This window comes from Bos indicus x Bos taurus, chromosome 25, assembly GCF_003369695.1.
Source record: "Bos indicus x Bos taurus breed Angus x Brahman F1 hybrid chromosome 25, Bos_hybrid_MaternalHap_v2.0, whole genome shotgun sequence".
NCBI classification, from domain to species: Eukaryota; Metazoa; Chordata; class Mammalia; order Artiodactyla; family Bovidae; genus Bos; species Bos indicus x Bos taurus.
Genome location: NC_040100.1, coordinates 16119625 through 16139834, shown reverse-complemented (window position 1 = coordinate 16139834; position 20210 = coordinate 16119625). Strand labels below are relative to the sequence as shown.

General features: G+C 52.9%; 1 protein-coding gene across 1 annotated transcript; it reads right to left on the bottom strand.

The window, feature by feature from the left end:
* Positions 1–501: 501 nt before the first annotated feature.
* Positions 502–20143, bottom strand: MVP (major vault protein). The gene is made up of 15 exons (XM_027527241.1): positions 20037–20143; positions 12073–12205; positions 11669–11864; positions 10489–10612; positions 10245–10376; positions 8868–8962; positions 8384–8620; positions 6409–6690; positions 5125–5369; positions 4841–5038; positions 3526–3912; positions 2640–2756; positions 2325–2451; positions 1499–1687; positions 502–771 (listed from the first exon to the last, which is right to left on the bottom strand). The coding sequence occupies exons 2-15, from the start codon at positions 12195–12197 to the stop codon at positions 553–555; spliced, it is 2673 nt and encodes an 890-aa protein (XP_027383042.1). The 5' UTR covers positions 12198–12205; positions 20037–20143; the 3' UTR covers positions 502–552.
* Positions 20144–20210: the final 67 nt, after the last annotated feature.

Genomic DNA, 20210 nt, shown 5'->3' with positions numbered 1-20210 from the left:
CAGATCTGACGCCCCCATCTGACAAGGGATGGGTGCACAGCGCCATGCGCAGGTGCATAGTTTGACCAGCAGGTGGCGCCGGATAAAGCCTCCCAAGTGCAGGAGGTGGGGAAGCTGGGATGGATACACCCACAGACGGAGGGTTAAGACTCCAGAACGCCCTGGCCAAACTGGGCTCCTGGAGGAAATGGTAGTGAGAAGAGATGGCGCAGAAGCCACCCAGCCACCCCAAGAGGTACAGGCTTCATCCTCTCGCCTGTGGCATCATCTCCCCCCACGGGCACCTAGGTGAGCTGACTGTTGAAGGGATAGTCTGGCTGCTGAGAGGGACTTTAGGTCCACCTTCCCATCAGCCTGACTTTGGGTTAGTCTTCTCCCTGTCTTAAGTTTCCTCTCCATTTCAAGATGAGGGTGGCCTGTAGTAACCATCAAGATTTCAGAGGATCTCTTCCCCACCACCATTAAGCTCCCTTGTGATAACAGACTGAAGGTAACAGAAGAGGGTTTTAAATGCCCAGAAGTGTCGGTTTTATTTGTCAGTGCAGTACAGAGCTAAGGCACAACCTGGTTGTTTCCAAGAGTTAGGGGGGCAGCAGTGGAGATGGGAAGCAAGCCCTCTTGGACGCTGGGTCCCCCGGTGGGCTTCTTGGCTGGGGGCTGGGCCTCAGCCCCGAGCCCCAGCAAACCCAAGGCTGTGTTGAAGAGGTTGATGGGCGTGGAACCATCGGTGATGAGGGTGGATTTTAGGCCCAGGCTCTGCAGCAATTTTACCTAGAAGGAGCAAGAGGCGGGTGAAAATGCAGTCAGAACCTAGTCCCTTCTCTCGTCCCTTCGGCCGCCTGTCTGGGAGGGGGGCTACCCTGTTCTCGGCCCTCACACGGCAGCTGCTGCCCAAGCCATCCTCAGGACTATTCAGTGACAAGTGAAGACCATTAAGAGGAGCCTGAAGGTTTCATCCTCTCCCAGGCCTCAAGAACCTTGAAGCTCTGGCTGCTGCCTCCGGGAGCTCTGCACTCCCCGCCCTTCACCTGCCAGGTGGCAGCCATCCAGACCTTTCTGTTCCTTAAACACACCTTGGAGCCTCTACTGGAAGCCCTCATCGACTGTGCAGAACTTGAGTATCCCCTCTTCAGAGGGGCGCCCCCTTACCCAGCTAACCTGCAGCCTCTCCTCCCCCTTCTCCGTATTGCCCTGTTTGACTTCTTTTGAAGCAACTTGTCATGGATTGACATCCCATCAGTTTACCGCCCTCCCAGGAGCTCACTGAATCCAGTGCAGTGCCTGATATGACCCCATGCTGGAATGACATGGATCAGAACACGGGATACATGGAGAGTCCAAGCCACCACCTCCTCTTGTCTCTCTGTCCCCGACATCTCTCTAGAAGTATTTGCCTCCCTGGCTCTGTCTTCCTGGTTCCAACATGGTCCCAGGACACACATCCACACGCACAGACATCCACACACGCCCACACCTGAACTCTCTCCCCCACTCTCACCTGCATCTCCGGCCCTGCCACAGCCATGTCTCTGATGGTGCTGGGCCCCAGGGCCTCTGTCATCTGCTTGAACTTCTTCACCTCCACCTCAGCCAGCTGCTGGGCCTTGCTCACTTCCAGCTCCAGCTGGGCCCGGGCATAGAGCAGCTCCAGCTCTCGTACTTTCTTTACTCGCTCAAGTTCGGCTTCCTGGAAAGGGAAAACCCAGCATTCTTTTGATTGGGTGGCCCCTAGATGTATCTAGCAAGTCACCTAGCCAGATATCCTGAGAGACCTCGGATGGAAAGGATGGAATAGGAAACTTATCAGTTAGGGGTGAACCCTGGCTATGCCAATTTTAACTAGTGACCCCTGTGTATGTTCAGTCGCAAAGTGGTGTCTGACTCTTTGTGATGCCATGGACTGCAGCATGCCAGGCTTCCCTGTCCTTCACTATCTCCCGGAGCTTGCTCCAATTCATGTCCACTCAGCCTCTGCTGCCCTCTTCTTTTGACCCCTGGGAACTCCTTAATCCAAGACTCAGTTCCCTCTGTAAAATGGAGAGAATTCCTACCCATAATGGAATTTCAAGATCTTGCCTGTAAAAACAACATACCTAGCACAAAGCTGGCCAGTATGGGAATGCCTGTCTGTAGGATGGGTAATTATTATCCTTACCTTCAAAGCAGGTATTAGGTGAATGGAAACAGGGCAAAGGACTCCACAAACCCCAACACACTTGAATGGGGCTTTCTGTTAGGGTGCTTGGTGTCCCTCGTGGCTTCAGAGACCGGGCCTCTTCCAGACCCCAAGGCCACACCCTTTCACAGGCATCTCCCCCACGCACCGTCTCAATGGCCAAAGCCTCTGCCTTGAGCTTGGCCTGGAGCACAGCGCCTTCTCCCTCGATGCGCGCTGCCTCAGCTCGGGACTCGGCCTCCGCCTTGGCGGTCCCGGTGCTCTCCACCGCGGTGCTGAGGGTGGTGCAGAGAAGTCAGGGAGGCCCCTGAGGAAGCCCAGCCCCGCCCTCCTCTACCCTTGACTTGTGCTATCGCAGCATGAGTGAACACACACGCACACATACACACACACACACACACTCCCCCCATCAGCTGCTCTTCCAAGACCCTCTGCCATCTTTTCTGCCAGTTCTCCACCCCACCTCAGAGCCTCCAGCTCCAGGAGTTCTCTGCGAGCTTTCTCAGCTTCCGATTGGTCTAAGATCTTCTGCCTCTCAAGCCTGCCGCGGGCTTCTTGTTCTAGTCTCTGAGCCTCGTGCCTGGGTGGGAGACGGGACAGGTAAGACGCTGGGAGTGGGGCCAGAATAGGAACTCCAAGGGCCGGGAGCACTGGCCGAGGAGAGGCCCTCGACATGCAAATGAAAACGCAGCATGGATATTACGTAAACCAGGGGTGGTTCTAGGTGCAGTGCACATGGCCATGACCCTGCATTCATATGACTCACCTTCCAGTGGGGGAAAAAACAAGTGAACCAAGATTTCAGACAGTGACAAGCTCTTTGAGAAATGGTTGCTACAATAACATGACTGGGCAAAGAGGGCGCTGCTTCAGCTGGGGTAGAAAAAGGGCTCTCCAAGGAGGTGAACTCTGGAGGCCAGAGGAGGAACCTGCCCTCAAGTGCAGAAGAACAACTCCGGGCAGAGGGAGCAGCCAGTGCAGAAGGCCTTCAATGCACAGCCGAGTTCCCACCTTGAGGAGCAGAAAGGAGCTATGGGCCTGGAGCACATGAGCCCTGGGAGAAGGCAGGAAGGCGAGGTGGGGGAAGCAGGGCTGGACCCCAGAGTGCCTGGAAGGCTGCGGAAATGAATCTGGGTTCCAGCGCCAGCAAGGTGAAAAGCCACAGAAGCAGAGGTAGCATCTATTCCACTTTCAGTGGCCCAGGCTCTCTGCTGGTAAGGGGGACAGCAGGCTGACCACCGAGGGTGCTGTGTCACTGGGGTCCTGGCAGTGCGTAAGAGGCGGGGACCTGTGAGAGGCGGGGCCCACAGTGGGCATCGTGGTCAGCCAGGCCCCTAGGCCTCACTCACTTGGCAGCTGCCTCCTGGGAGTTGGTGGTGATCTCGATGGCCAGCTGGACGCTGCGCTGCAAGGCGTCCCGGGTCCTTTGGTCCACGGGCTCCACCGACTGCACATCCACACTGCTGACCACCAGCCCGTTCTGGGGAAAGACGGCCCGGTCCCGGGGCTGGGGCAGGGCCATGGTGTCAGGCCCCTTGGTTTCCTGGGTCTCAAAGCCAAAGACAGCAGTGCGAATGATGCGGGCCGAGTTCTTATGGAAGTCATCAAAGGTGACAGAGGCCACGGCCCCCCGCACCCGAGATGCAATGGCCTTGCAGGCGTCACCCACAAAGTCAGGCACTGAGAAAAGCTTGGCCGTCTCTTGGGGGTCCTTCCGGTCACTCAGCTCGAAGTGCCTGTGAGCAAAGACAACTTTCTTGTCTTCAAAAATGGACATTGACACCCACCTTCTGTGGTTTAGGCAGGGTCTCATGACAGAGAATGCTAATTAGCATCTGCTATGTATCAGGTAAAGTCCTAAGAAACTTACACATTCCCGTTTCATTCACTCAAACCACCCTATTTGGTGGGAATTTTTATTTTTTAGACAAGGAAACTGAGGTCCAGAGAGGTTAAAATGACAGACTCTAAGTCATACAGCAGGTCCTCCCAAGCCAGAAAGTTGAACCCAGGTGGTATGGTTCCCGGGACCAGGCCCCCTCGGTTTGTCAGGTTGCAGTGGCTCCAAAGATGCCAGTGTCCAGCTAGCTGCTCTTGTCATGTCCCAGGCACTCAGCCAAGAGGTGAGGAGGGTGTGCTTGGGAGTTGTCAAGCACTGCTTCTGGGTCTGACTTTTCTCTCCCCTCTCATCACTGCCATTTGAGCTTTAACTACAGATGGGTCACTGTTCTAGTTCTCATAGCATCCTATCCACAGCCCCATGAGATTGATGGTGACGCTGTTATTTTACAGACTGGGAACCTGTGGAAAGCACCCAGTGCTTGCCCAGCCCGTGGCTAGCAAGTGGTATACCTGTTGGCCTCAGAGCACTTGCTCTTGACCACCTGATCATCCCAGCACACACACAGACACACACACAGTCTTTTTGGCTGAATTCCCAATGGGAGTTTAGCTGGTGAGTGTCTTCCACCCACGTCCCTCCAAATCCTGCTCCAGGCGAGCCCACATCTTCCCTGTCATTCCCCTCCAGCATCAGACTGCATTTGCATGAACCCTGGGTTTGCCCCTTGACCACAGCATGGAGCTGGGTGCTCCGCCCTGATTGTGGGCTCAGCACTTGAGGAGGCATCTCCTCCTCACGGTGCCCCCCCCGGGGCCCCTTACCAGTTGTAGGCAAGCTGCAGCTGGAGCCTGGCATGGTCCGCTGTCTCGATGGTGATGACGTCGGTGAAGAAGTCGGGCCCCAGCAGCAGGCAGAGCGTGCGGCGGGCGTGGGGACGCTTGGGCCGCCCAGCTGAGAGGGACAACACTGTAAACTGCTCTTCGGGACCCAGCAACACGAGCTCTGGCCCGAAGACCACGCTGCAGAGAGAGCCGGGGGTCAGAGGCCTGGAGAGACCCTCCCGCCACAGCCCCCTGATGGCACAGCCACCCAGGCCACTGCTCACCGGGCTTTCTTCTCCCGGTAGTCATACACCTGCACCGCAGCATTGTGCGGCACGCGGTAGCTGACCACGCGGGTCTTATTCCGGGGAGTGGACAGCTTAGGGGTCTTGGATGTCTCCTTCTCACCCCTGTCAGCCAGAGGATCCTGCCCCTTGTTCAGCAGCTCCTCCACCCCTGGAGGCAGCTCCTTCTCCCACAGGACTTCGTCCTGGGTCAGCATGTAGGTGCTCCCAATCACAGCTCGCACCTGGAAGATAAGAAGGGATGTCACCAGCGAAGGGAAGATGGAAAGAGACCCACCTGGCAGCCCTAAAGCGGAAGTGATCCAGGAGGCAGGGCAGCATCCTGGTTAAAGGTGGCCTCCAGAAGGAGGCTGCGTTCAAGTTCACACTCTGTGAGCTTGGTCATCTTGGGCAGCTATCTGCCCCCACTGCCCCCACCACCCCGTGTCTCTCAGCTCCTTATCTGCAAAATGGAGGGTAGGGGTGAGGAATGAACGATATCTTGCATGTCTAGTGCCAAGAATTTGGTATATGGTTATGTTCCAATATTGTTCTTGAATTTTCCTTCATAGGGCAGCTTGGAGGGCACCCCAGGGACAGATGCAACCCTAGGAAATAGTTCACACACTAACATTTCCTGGGATTCTGAACTCTACTTGTAGGTTAGAGTCCTAAAAGAGGCTAGAGATGTGGTCCTCAGTCAAACCAAGATCAAGGTTTAGGTGACAAAGAGGGATTCCACCAGGAAAAGGGTATGTGAAAAGGGTATGATCCTATGCATCCCAGTCAGACCTTTATGCCGGAGCCAGATCTAGATGCCTTGGGGGTTGAGTCCCCATCCTCAAATCTGGTTCATCTTCTTGCTCAGGAATGCTAACATTTAAAATTAACTAAGACAGGGGCTTCCCTGGCGACTCGGTGGTAACGAATCCACCTGCCATGCAGGAGATGTGGGTTCGAGCCCTGGGTTGGGACAATCCCCTGCTCCAGTATTCTTGCCTGGGAAATCCCATGGCCAGAGGAGCCATGGTGGGCGACAGTCCATGGAGTCGCAAGAGTCGGACATGACTGAACAACTCAACCACCATTTAAGGCAAAGGGAAGGCAAGAAGTCCAGAAAACGCCCTGGTCTTTTGCAGCCAGCTGGCTCAGATGCTGCCAGCAACGCTGTGGAGCTCTTCTGTCACCTCCACTGCCCACCGCCCCATCTGCATCATCCCCTCGCCCAGACCAGCCGCCACCACACCCACCCGGCAGTGACAGCGCCCACCCCTCCACAGTTACCCTTCCGGTCTTGACATCCTGCACGTAGATGCCCTCGTTCTCATCCAGTGGGATGGCCTGACGCTCTTCCACCACCTCCACCTTGGCGGGCGGCACATACTCCAGGGGTCCACGGATGAGCCAGTGGTCACCAGCCTGGTGGGAGACCTTCTCCTTGCCCTCCCCCTCCTCCAGGGGCTGCAGGGCCCTCAGCAGCAGCCCCTGCTGCTCTGACAGCACATATACATTCTGGATGCCTCGTTCCAGCTTCTCCCCAGGCTGGAGGAAGAAAGACTGCTCTCCCTGGTAGGGAGAAGTGGAGTCAGGAGCCGTCGCCTCCCAGGACTGTGGAGCCCTCTGATGGTACCTCCCTCAGCCCTGGGTGATCGTGGACTTCTGTTGAGGACAGAAGCCCCTGTACCCCCCCCCACCAAAGTCCCTTCCCCACCTCATCATACAGCAGATCATTTATTTAGACTGAGACTCTTCACAAATCCCTGTAGATGTGATCAAACCTGCCCTGGAAAGATTCTGTGAAGTGTCAAGGTCTGGGTTCTCACAAGCTCAATAGTTAAGAATTAACCTATTATTGCTTTATTTCTCCCACATTTTATTCCCTTACGGTGGTGTAGTACAGAGTTTCCCATCTCTGACCTTTGGACCAAATCTGGCCTGCTGACTATTTTTTAATATAACATAATACAATATAACCCACCTATTATAAAACATGTGCCCATGTGCTAAGTCGCTTCAGTCATGGCTGACTCTGCAACTGTATGGACTGTAGCCTGCCAGGCTCCTCTGTCCATGGAATTCTCTAGGCAAGAATATTGGAGTGGGCTGCCATGCCCTTTTCCACGGGATCTTCCCGGCCCAGGGACTGAACCCATTTCTCCTACATCTCCTGCACTGGCAGGTGGCTTCTTTACCACTAGCGCCACCTGGGAAGCCCATATTACAAAATACACCTATTTAAAGTATACAATTCAGTTGCTTTGGAATATCCCGAGTTGCCCAACAACACTACTCCCTAATCCCAGATCATCATCATCCTGAAAAGAAACCCCATATCCAGTAGTAGTTACCGCCCATCCCCGCCCCAACAACTGTATGTGGATTTACCTACTCTGGACATTTCATGTAAATGGAGTCATACAATCAGTGGTCTTTTTATGCCTGGCTTCTATTGCCTAGCATAATGCTTTCAAGTTTCTCCATGTTGTAAGACATATTAGAACCTCATTTTTGATTTTTACCTTTTTGAATTCTCTCAAGAACATGAGTGTCCGCCACCCCAGAAAGACTATCTTATCCTTTTGATTGACATGCCATTGAATGGATATACCATATTTTTCAGTTATTCATCAACTGATGGATATTTGTTTCTATTCTTTCTGCCTCCTGTTTTTGCAAATAAAATGTTACAGGAACACAGCAGTACTGGTTCACTTACAAGATGTCTACACCACACAATATTGTAAAGCAATTATCCTCTGATTTAAAAAAAAAAAAAAAAAAGGCAATCTACACTGCTCTCATGGCACAACAGCAGAACTAAGCACAACAGAGACCATACACCTCACAAAGCCCCACATATCTATGACTGTCATAGGAGAGGCCTGCCCAGCTCTGGTAGTCCCACATATAGTTCACAGAAGGGATGAGGTAGAGGATGGGGAGAAGGGCAAACCAAGAGATTTGTCTGATGCAGGATGACAAAGCTTCCAGAAGAGAGAGATGTGAAATATGAGAGTTTCTGGGTCTGTCTTCACGGAGGTCAGGGAGGCGCTCCCAGGAGAGACTGTGGGTAACCTGAGGTCAGGGATTGCCAGAAAGATCAGTGACACTGTATTCTCAAGAGAGAGAGACAAGTGTGCACAGAGGGAGCCGAAACCAGCTTGATGTTTCTAGAACACGTACCTGGGGTGGGAGGAGGGAAGGGACAAGGGTCCGGGGCCTCAGGCCATTCCCCTCTGGGTGAGGGGCAGGCACTTACCTTGAACACAAGCTTTTGCCCCAGCTGGTTCTTGCCGTCTGGTCCGACCGGGTCGAGAATCACACAGTAGTTGTGGGGGCCCAAGGTGGTGACGGACACAACCCCCATCACCTCCTCATAGACATCTGGCACGTGGGCCTCCGTGTCCTGCACGGTCACCAGCCACTCCTCCCCAGTGCGGCGGGTCACCCCTCTCACATCTCGGAAGTTCTGCCGAGCTCGAAGGTGCAGGGCTGTCTGGAGAGCAAGATGTCAAGGGGTTAGGGGGGTTTCAGTAAACCCACCTCCAACTAACTTCCTCGGGGGATCTGGGAACCCCACTGGTCACTAAATGTTCCAGGTCTGAGTCCCAGTGTTTACCAACCCAGGAGGATTTCTTAAATCCTTTCCAGTGACCCAGGACACTCCTCAGGTGATCTTATTTTCTGCCACAGTTCTCTGCCCCTCCGAGAATCTCCCACCCAGGGCCCCCCAGAGCACAGACCTTTTCCGTAAGGATCACAGCATCCACCACATCCAGAACCTCCTCAAACACTGCTGGGAGATAGGCACCCACGGAGCGGACCAGCCATTCTTCTCCTGGGCCGGGGAGGAGAGGCAAAGGTCAAAAGTCACCCAGCCTGCTCCCCAACTGCCCCTTCCCGCAGCCTAGATAAAGGGTACCTGCAGGGCTTCACACACCACTTTGAGATCATTGCCCCCAGGCTCAAGAGCCTGACAGAAGTCCTTCTTTTCCTTTTTTGAGGCCAGAGGAAAAGCAACCCCTACCTCAGAGAGATTAAAAAAAAAAAAAAAAAAAAAGGTCTTCCAAGCATCCAAGTTGTTGCTATGCCAGTACCCTGTAGGCCTTCTCTAAGCTCCAGAGACTAGCTTTTTTCTTCTTCCCCTAAAATGGGCAGAAGGGCTTCCCTGGTGGCTCAGAGAGTAAAGAATCCACCTGCAATGCAGGAGACCCAGGTTCCATCCCTGGGTCGGGAAGGTCCCCTGGAGAAGGGAATGGCTACCCACTCCTGTGTTCTCACCTGGAGAATTCCATGGACAGAGGAGCCTGGTGGGCTACAGTCCAAGGGGTCACAAAGAGTTGGGCATGACTGGGCGACTGACACAAAGTGGGCAGAACTGCGGCATTACAGCTTAGAGGTCATTCAGCCTACTAGAGAAGCAAGAGTGCTGGGCACAAGTTCCAGCCTGGCTCTTTCTGGCCATAAACCCAGGCTTCAGTTTTGTCATTTGGAAAATGGGAGCTGTGGTGCCTCAGGGTTACAGGAAGACCTAAGGGAACTGCGGTCAGTAAAACTTTTGAACCACACCTGGCTCCTTAAGCCTAGCCTTTGTTAAGACCTTGTTTTGTTTAATACAACAGGTCTGTCAAACAATTGCTAGTTGTATATAAACATAGGAAGTCCCAATGGTTCGAGAGGTAAAGAATCTGCCTGCAGTGCAGGAGACCTGGGTTCAATCCCTGGGTCGGGAAGATCCCCTGGAGGAGGAAATGGCAACCCAGTCCAGGATTCTTGCCTGGAACAATCCCATGGACTGAGGCGCCTGTCGGGCTACAGTCCCTGGGGTCGCAAAGAGTCAGGACTGAGCATACACAGGCACAGCAACAATATAAACACCTGCTTTGTTGGTCTAGAGACAGACCCAGCTCACGACAGAGTCAGAGGAAGGGAAAGCCATGTCAACAGGATCCGGGTCAGGTTAGTGGGGGAAGCAGCATGAGGCAGCCCCCAACAGCTGACAAGAGATACCAGGGAAGCACTTCCTCCAGGCTACAGGTGGCCAGCCCCCAACCTCCCCCACTTACCCCCACAGTCAAGGCTCAGCCCGCCCTATCCCCGTGAACACTTCAAGACTCCACCTGTCACCCGCTCCTTGCCATCCCTGTCTAAGCATTCCTTGCGAGCCCTCAGCCTCAGGGCCTGGTTCTGCTTGATGACTGTGGCCTGAATGATCTCGATGACTTCCACCTCCTTCTGGGGTATATATGTGCCTGGGAAGGGAAGATGGGGGAGGTAGGGTTTGAAGGTCAGAAGATATGAAGGCCCTAATGAGAAGGCAGGAAGCCTCTGACCCCAAACCCGGCTGGATAGAAAAACACTTACCAGGCCCTTCAAATAGCCACTCATCCCCTGCTACCACCTTCTGTCCGTTCTTATCCTCAAAATCCAGTAGCGCCTTAAGATGGAGGGCGGTGTTGGGTAGAACCACCTGCAGTGGGGTGATGTCCTAACAGGGGAAGCAGGGGGGAGTCATGGGGTACTCAGAGCTGTGACCCCTTGAGGCCAACTGAGATCCTCAAGGTCAGAGTCCACAGCATCAATCTCTCCACATCCCCAAAGATGACCCCAAGTGGAATGTACAAGATAGGGGTGGTCCCAGAGCCATCTGGCCTGAAGAGCTGAGACGGGGTTGACAGAGTTAAGAGTTAAGATGGAGTTGATGCCACGGCTGAGGGCCAAGGAAGTACTTTCCTCTGCAGAAGTGCTCAGATCCTGTTTAGAACTAGAACTCCAGGTAGGAGATTAGGTAGAGGGCTTGCTGGGCATTGTGGGAGAAACATCAGGGAAGCTGAGTAGGTGAATATCTCACGGCCCAGTGTGCACTGGGGCGCTCAGGAAACAGGAGGTGGGAAGGTCTACACTGCTCTGACGGGCATATCTGAAGTGTGAGGCTTTGTTTTCAAGGTTGCCTCATGGTCACCAGACCCAGTGCAGAAGAGAAGCAGCAGCATTGTTTGGTAGAGGGGACTCCTGAGGGAAGTGAAGGTCAAGAAATGTCGCAGAAATGAAGGTGTCCTCACTCTCAGACCCAGGGCCGGAGGGCAACACGGACGAGGGCCCAGCTGGTACTTCAGGCCTGCAATGCCTTCCCGTGGAGCGACCACAGGCACCTGGGCCTCAGCTGGTCCACCACAGCTGATCTGGCCCACTGGCGGCCGAGACTGTCTGAGGGAATGAAATGCTTACTCTCGGCACAAGTCACTGAGTGCCAGACTGGCCAGGAGCTTCGGGCAGGCTCTGGAGCCTGGAAGGTTAGGTGGCGAGATAGGCCGACAGCTTTCAAAGGTCTGACATGGGCATGTGAAGAGGAAGAGGGTATTTGGGGAAGGTGAGGGAGGGGGCATCCAGTCAATTCTGTCCCAGTGAGAACCAGCAAATGTCCCCTACCATCCCCACCCCCTCCCACCACCCCAATTTGTTTTCCCTCCAGAAAGCAGTGCTGAGCCCTAGGTCAAGGTGGCAGGACACAAGAGAGTGGGTATAGGGAAGGTGAGCCGGGTACCTTCTCTAGCACCTCCCCTGGGAACAGGGGGAAGGGATCCTGGGCCAGCCGGATCTCCAGGTCCGCGTGGCGGAGCCGCACTTGTCCTGTGACATCAAACAGCACAGTGCCCTGGGCATCCCGGGCCACCGGGTTGGCCACCATGCAGTAGTGCCGTGGGGGGACCGTCAGCATGCGCACGGGAGCGAACAGGATCCTGTTGGAGGGCGAGAAGCAGTGTGAGGACTCAGACCCCTGTCCCTAGTCCCGAAGGAGGCAGCGAAAGGGAGAGACAGCTTCCTGTGACCCGAACCAATGCCAGTCTTGCTCAGGAACAGGAAGGAGGAGATGGGTCATCATGCCAGCCAGACTCCCAGGCCCTCCTTGGCCCCAGATGTCCCCACGGCCCAGTGCTGGCCACCCACCTCTCATTGTCCTGCCGGATGTAAGTCTTTGGCCCGACCTCCACGCGGGACACATTACTGTTCTGGTCTAGCACGTGGATGTAGTGGTATGGCGGGATGCGGATGATGGACTCTTCCATCGACATGGTGACTCCTGAGCCCAGGGCAGCAGAGTGACACAGAGGTGGGCAGAAGACAAAAGGTGAGTTCGGGGGGCTTGGGATGAGGCTGACGTAAAGACTGCCTGGGGTGATAGGGGAAAGGGCCCTTGTTCCTTCAGCTCAGGCTATTCCATCCTTTACCAACCCCCACTCACTTCTTTCTTTCTTCCCACCCAGGGCAGCCCATCCAGACCTCATCTCTATTGAGAGATGCTTGATGTAGTTAACCACAGAAGCCCACAGTTTTCTGCCAACTCTTTTCCCTCATTCCCATCAACTTTACCTCCCTCAAGCTTCCTACACAGCGCAGCTTGTGGGATCTTAATTCCCCCACCAGAGATAGAACCTGGGTTCACGACAGTGAGAGCACCAAGTCCTAACCACTGGACCACCAGGGAACTCCCCTGGAGGCGGCTTCAGATCAGAACTTTCCCGATGTTCAACCCCCAATGTGGAGGAGGCAGAAATGCACCGAGCTGGGAAAGGTGGTCAGCCTCTGGCAGAGCTGTGGGGGTTCCCCGCCCCAGTACGGTGCAGAGGGCAGAGGCTCTGAGGAGCTCCCTGGATCCTCCAGGGGGCAGGCTCCTTTATTTCAGGGGATCCTGAGGGCCCCAGCTGTATGCAAACATTAGCCCACATCCTGAGAATATTTGCATGGTAGGCAATCCTGATGAACTGTTCAGATATAGGCCACCCCTCGAGGAAGGGATCCCTGATGGAACTGATGCCGGATTAGCAACACCAAAGTGTCTAGTCCTTTCCCACTTCTCTCTGGTCTGCTGCCACCCATGACTCCCTGCCATCACGGGTAGGGGTGGGTGGGAAGGAGAAAGGGAGTAAATGAATACTCCATCCACCCCCACCCTACCTGCTTCTGAATCCTGGGTGGTTACATCCAGTGCTCAGCCTGTTCAGGAATGTCACACCGCCTACCTAAACCCCAGTCCTGCCTCCCTCCAGCATGCCTTGAACTTTGGCCATGTCCCCTGGAATCACACAAAAGGAATCAAATTTACTAGGGAATTCAAAGCCTTGCCCTCTGAGACTTTGGTCCAACTTAAAATATTTTTGGCCACACTGTGCAGCATGCAAGATCTTAGTTCCCTAACCAAGGATCAAACTTGCGCCCCTTGCACTGGAAGGGAGGAGTCTTAACTACTGGACCACCAGGGAAGTCCCAGTCCAAAAGTGTTGAAGCCACCACCAAAAAAGGAGTGGAACCCATCTACTCCACCATTCATCTAGCTTTCAACCTGGGTGAGAAAGAAATGGGAAGTGAGAAAGAGGAAGGGAAAGTGGCTTGACACAGGAAACAGAGGCAGGAGCCACAAAATTATGGGATGAAGGTGAGGCTCAAGGGTTTTACTTGATCCACACAATCTGAAAAATTTCTTCTGTTTAGAAAATTGTAAGTTTTTTATAAATTCCCGATTCCTGCTTCTCTTGACGAATGAGCCAGGCCCTACATTCCCACGTGACAAACTGCTGAGCGCCAAGTAGCTGCTGAGCTCTTTAGATGGGTCACAAGCTTTCCTGCTTAACCACAATCCCCACCACTCCCCGTTGTCTTACACCTGTGCCAGTGCACCCACATCACCTGTGTGGTTCCTGTTTAAAACCTCCCAGGACTTGCCTGGTGATCCAGTGGTAAAGAATTCGCCTGCCAATTCGGAGCACATGGATTCAATCCCTGGTCAGGGAAGATCCCACATGCTGTGGAGCAACTGAGCCACAGCTGAGCCGGTGCGCAGCAGTTACTGAAGCCTGTGTGCCTAGAGCCTGTGCTCCACAACAATGAGTAGCCCCCGCTCACCACAACTAGAGGAAGCCCAGGTGCAGCAGTGAAGACCCAGCGCAGCCAAAAAAATTCCAACTCAGCATCATCTGACAGAACTTTCTATAATAATGGAAATAATCAGTGTGGTCTTTGGACTGACTGCATGTGGCTACCAAACTCTTGAAATGTGGCAGTGTGACTGAGAAACTCAAGTTTTTTTTAAGAAGTGGATTTATTTAGAGAGAAACACTCCACAGACAGAATATGGGTCATCTCAGAAGGTGAGAGTGTCCTAAAGTTTTAATTAATCACATGTGGCTAGTTGATCCCCATATTAGACCGACAGTGTAGTTCTAAGTGACTGAGTCCTAGGTAGGGAGGATGAGTCGTTCAAGGCCACACAAGTCGTTGGCACCATTAGATTCTCATCCTGATGGAATACCTGGTCCTGTGTCTCTCCAGTGGCACGCAGTGCAGTGCTAGGGGCACGGATTCAGCCAGACTGCTAGGGGTCACTTACAATTCTGATCTGCCACTCTCTTGCCTGGTGAAGTGAAAGTCGCTCAGTCGTGTCCTACTCTTTGTGACCCCATGGTCTATACAGTCCATGGGATTCTCCAGGCTGGAATACTGGAGTGGGGAGTAGTTCTCTTCAGGGTATCTTCCCAACCCAGGGATCAAACCCAGGTCCCCTGCATTGCAGGCAGATTCTTTACCAGCTGAGCCACCAGGGAAGCCCAATGTTCTAATGTCTTACCTCATTTTCAAAGGTTACAGTTTTCATCTGTTTTCTTGGTACACTTTCTGTATCCTGAGGGCTATGATTCTCTGCTCCTTTTTCTTGCAACTTTGTATGCGATTTGATCTTGATACTTTTCTGTTGCCCTTTTGTCAGGTTGATTACCCTTAACTTTCCTAACATCAGAGCTCCCTCTTCTGTTGATTTCAGGTAGTGTGTGAAAAACCCAGTGTGGGCTTTCTGCTCTCCCCATTCTTACCCTGGCCTTTGCTTTCCTTCTTCTCTACTGCCCATCCTGCTCAGCTGTGCTTCCATTCCCTGGGAGAGGGCCCCACAAAAGCATCCCCCCTCCCCTGGCTAGGACTGCCTGGATCTTGGTTCTAAGTCTCACTATGAATGGGTGATCTTAGACAAGTCCCTTGCCCTCCCTATTCCCGTGTCCTGGACTTTGAACTCGGGATGGATAGGGCATCAGCCCAAGTCTATGAGAATGGAGTTTATTATGAAGCACTTGGAATAGAGCCTGGCTCTGAGAAGCACTGTGTGTGGCTTGCAGCTGAGGCCCAGCCTCCCTATCCAGTTGGAGGATGTGACCTAGAACTATGGTGGCCCCTTATCCCACCCAGCATATCCGCTTTAAACATGTTTACTGATCAGGAAGGTGACAGGTTTGTGCGTCACCCAAGCTGTGGGCCTAGAATAGCCAAGGGGCATCTGACAGCCTAGGGAAGCCTCTTCCTGGTTCTCTGCACAGTGGAAGCCTGGCCAGAAAGCCAGATGGGGGAGAAGGGAGGGCTAGGGCTGCAAGCGGAGGGGAGCGCAGGGCTCTGGGAGGCCCCACAAGACTTGAATTCTAGAAGGCCACACAAGGCTGGGAAGCAGGCTCTGGGAACAGCCTCCAAAGGCTCCTTTGGACGATCCCTCACGCCCTGCAGCTGAAGCCTCTCCGCCATCTGTCACCCCAGTTGGGCCCAGTTGGGGGGCCGAGAGCCTCGCCCAGCTCAGTGACTCAGCTGAGAATCATCCTTGAAGCTAATCAGGCTGGGTTCCTGTCTTGTTTCAAGGCCAAGCCCTTGTTAACTACTCTTGTTTCAGTACCGGGACTCTGTCTCACCTCCCTGGTCAACCACCTCCTCAGCCCCAAAGCTGTGCCTTCCACCTAAGATCACCTGCTAAGTTCACCCAAGTACAGGCTTTGAGGACTTCCCTGGCAGTCCAGTGCTTAAGCCTCTGTGCTCCCAGTGCAGGGAGCACGGGTGGATCCCTGGTTGGGGAACTAAGATCCTGCATGCTGCACAGTGCCACCAATGCACACACTAAAAAACTCCACCCCCTACAAAACAGACTTTGCCTTTTCCATCTTGCCATCCCCGAAGTAGACGTGAGCCTCAGAGGGTCTCTCAGGGATCCAGGGAAACCACCTGACTAGGGCAGCATGTTTGTGTATCAAATACAGGCTTTTGTGGTTTGCCAGATGACGTGTACAGTTAGAGCATTTTACTTTCAATATACCAGGGCCCTCAGAAGACAATTTTATGTTGAACTTTAGAAAGTCCTGCCCAAGCCCCGAGTTTGGTCCCAGCTCCCTAAATTCACTGAAACTTCCTTTCAGTGTCTGCTTCCGATATCTGTGCCCTAGGCTGTTCTCTGGGTACATGTCCAGACTGGCCTGATCACACTGACCCTCATGTCTCATGAGGCTCCTGCCAGAACCAGTCACTTTCACCCAAAGTCTCAGAGACCAGTCTCCCCCAGCTGCATCCCACAGACAAAGGAGGGAGGGGCAAGTGTTGCACTAGCAGAACACGAAACAGCCTGTGAGAAGAAACTGGCTTTATCCTCCAGTTAAGAGGTAATTTCTTGACCCCTTTTGGCTCAAGAGTAAACATGCTATAGCAAAATTAAATAAATGAGTCATCACAGGTCCAATTTTCAGGGTCAGTTGTGAATGGCCATGAATCTTAAATAGCAGATGCCTGGTCGACCAGCCACATGAGGTATGGGGCTGCAGCGAACAGGAGCAACAGCATCACCTGGAAGCTTGTTAATAACGTGGCATCTCGGGTTCTCCTGACCTGTTGCTGAATCAGTCAGCTCTTGAACTAGATCCCCAATGATTTGGGCATAAAGTATGGAGCAGCTCTGCTCTGTAATAGCCTCTCAACCCTGCCTGACTGTACATTAGAATCACCTGGATATTAAAACCACCCATCTCTGGAGATCAATTTAACTGGTCAGGGGTGGGGTCCAAATATTGCTATATATAAAAGCTCTTCCATTGACTGTAATATACAGAAAGGACTGAGGTCTGTCTCTGCTAATAGGATCTTGGGCCACTTGCTAGCCTCTGAGCCTTACTCTCCTAGACTGAAGTGGGAATAAAACTGACTGCTTCCTGGGGTTAAAGACTGGGTTATGTCTAATGGACGAAGGGTGGCTAGGAGGAGGAAGATAAATCCAGATGGCAAACTGTTCCTCAAATACAGAAAGCTTCATGTATTTTCCCAGCCCCTCACCCCCAGGTCCAAGTAGCCCCCCAGCCAGCGCTCAAGTCCCCTGGTCCCAAGCCATGGGCAGGCCTGAGGTTGGAGGAAAGGGTGCAGACAGCCTTGGTACCCACTGCCCCCACCTCTATCAAGTTTTGTTTGTAGTGGATTTGTTGTTTAGTTGCTATGTCGTGCCCAACTCTTGCCTGCAAGATGCCTCTGTCCACGAGATTTTCCTGGCAAGAATATGGAGCGGGTAGCCATTTCCTTCTCCAAGGCATCTTCCAGACCCAGGTATCAAACCTGCATCTCCTGCTTTGAAGGTAGATTCTTTACCACGGAGCCACCACGGAAGCCCTCTATTAAGCGTAGGTTTAGGAAAAAACACAGAAAACTCAAGCAAAAACAGAACTCATCTTTGCAGCTTCCCTTCACTGATTTTAAACATTCTAGTCTTTGTTTAGATAATTCAAGAATCGCATTACTCAGGGACTGCAGAGAGGTTGTTTTTACCAAACAGCTTCCCTATTTAGGGAGATTATTTCCTGTTTTAGGGGACTAGAGTGGAAATTCTTGAGGATTTCTCTCACATAAGCCACTTCTTTAGTAGCAGCAAAGTTTTTAGGAAATTTTTCTTCCGAGGAAAATCTTCTGAGCTCCGGCCCTGCTGGGCCACTTTTGGGGAGCAGCAGCTTGTTCTGGGGACAGAACAGCTCTGCCAGCTCAGGCTGATGCTGATCCTGTTTCTATCCTGCCTCCCAGATGTGGGCTTCCCTGGTGGCTCAGGGGTAAGGAATCCGCCTGCAATGCTGGAGACCTGGGTTCCATCCCTGGGTCGGGATGATCCCCTGGAGAAGGAAATGGCAATCCACTCCAGTATTCCTGCCTGGGAAATCCTGTGGACAGAGGAGCCTGGTGGGCTAGTGTCCATCGAATTGCAGAGTCAGATACAACTCAGCAACTAAAGAACAACTCCCAGATGTTAACAATTAATGCCAGTCATTGACAGCAAAGATCAGCTAGATTGGAAGTGAGCCAGGAACCAGGCTTCAGAACCCCTGGTCCAGATCAACATTTGCTAAAATCGCCCAATCATAGGACTCAGCTGGTCATCTTGATGCCTAGGCCTCACCCCATACCCACGGACTAAGGATTCCAGGAAATCCCATGGACAGAGAAGCCTGGCTACAGTCCAAGGGGTCGAAGAGTTGGACACAACTGAGTGACCAACTCTTTCACAAGGTTTCCAGGAGCGAGGTTCTGGAATTTCTATCTGTGGGAAGTGCCTCTCACTTCCCCCTGTAACAGCTCCTACTCATTAATAACTTAATTTGGGCCTGGTATTGTGGTAAATGCTTTTAATTAACTCATTTAATCCTCCTAAGAACCTAGAAGTTAAAGAATTTGCTCAGAATCATACAGTGATCAAGAGATGGTGGCTCAGACGGTAAAGCATCTGTCTGCAATGCAGGAGACCTGTGTTCGATCCCTGGGTCAGGAAGATTCCCCTAGAGAAGGAAATGGCAACTCACTCCAGTGCTCTTGCCTGGAAAATTCTACAGATGGAGAAGCCTGGTAGGCTACAGTCCACGGGATCATAACGAGTCAGACATGATTGAGCAACTTCACACACACAAAAAAAAGAAGTTAAAGAATTTGCTCAGAATCATACAGTGATCAAGGGATGGAGCCAGAATTCCACCCCAGGTACTGTGTCTGCAGAGCCGCCAAACCAGGAAGTAGTGTGGGTTCTCAAGCAGAAATGTCAGTAGATTCTAGAGTCAGGACTTCAGGACCCAGGTGGGGCTGGGTACTCTTTAGGAGATAGTGCCAGTGCGGTTCAAAGGTATTCTCTGCAACCTAGGAAGGCAGCACCCAACAAGGAGGCCCGAGTAGCCATTCAAGGCGGCTGCCCTACGTGCTCATGGCTTTAGAGAGCTGATCTGCCCAGAAAGCCTCGCCCCCAGGGCAGGTTGGGTGTCCTGTGTGCCAAGGGTGGCGACAGGCAGAAGCTTCTGGGAGTCAGTTGGCACCCTAGTGACTGCCAGCCCTTCTCCTCATAAAATCTGGGGGGCCCACCCGGATATGGAGCAGAGAAAAGAGGGCACAACCTACTTCTACTACTACTCCCCCCCCCAACCCTCTGTGCTTCTAAGATCCCCAGAATTACAGGCCAGTGGGTCCAAAATAGAGCTTCCTCTTTTCAGTTTGGTCACCCCGTCCCCGACCCCGTCAAAAACAAAAACCAAACAGAGCCTTGCTCAGCAAACTCTGTGTCTTCTGGAAATCAAGACTTCCTTAAGATTACTCTGCCAATGATTTCTCAAATGATCCGTAAGGCCCACAGCTGGCACAGCCCTGAGCAGGGCAGAGGGGAAAACCTCGACGTCTGCAGAGCTGGGGAATGTCAACGGAGGAAAAAAGATTACATTCTAAGAGCTCAAGGGGACAGGCAAGATAAATCTGGCAGGGACCAATCTCACTCGAGGAGGGAGTCTAAATGGATCCCTTAGGTTTCCTCTGCCCCTACTGCCGATGGGGGAGCTGGAGGTCAGAAAGGCCTGAGATTTCGGGTCTGGGGGTATCGGCAAGGTGACAAGTTCATCTACCTTTACATCAGAAGCCAGAAAAAGAAAAAAAACAACCAAGGAAAGCAAACCCTCCCAAGGCTAAGCCGCCATCCATCTTCCCCTAGTTCTGGTTCAGGGACCACTTGCCCCAGCTGAAGCCCCAAGAAGGCACAACAGAGCTGGAGGGGGACTTGAGGGCCACAAGGTCCCACTCACTGGTTTGGGGATTTGGGGCCTTTATGAAGTACTTACATCCAGAAGTGTGGCTTGGCTGCAACAGACTCCTCAGTTCGGGGAAACTCCAGCACCCAGCCCAGGGGATCACTTCCCGACAGGGCAGGCTCAGGGGTGGGGCTCGGGATTTAAAGGGCCCTCGCAGCTGGTTCTCATTTCTTTTTTTTTCTCCACCTCTAGGCGGCTTCTGAC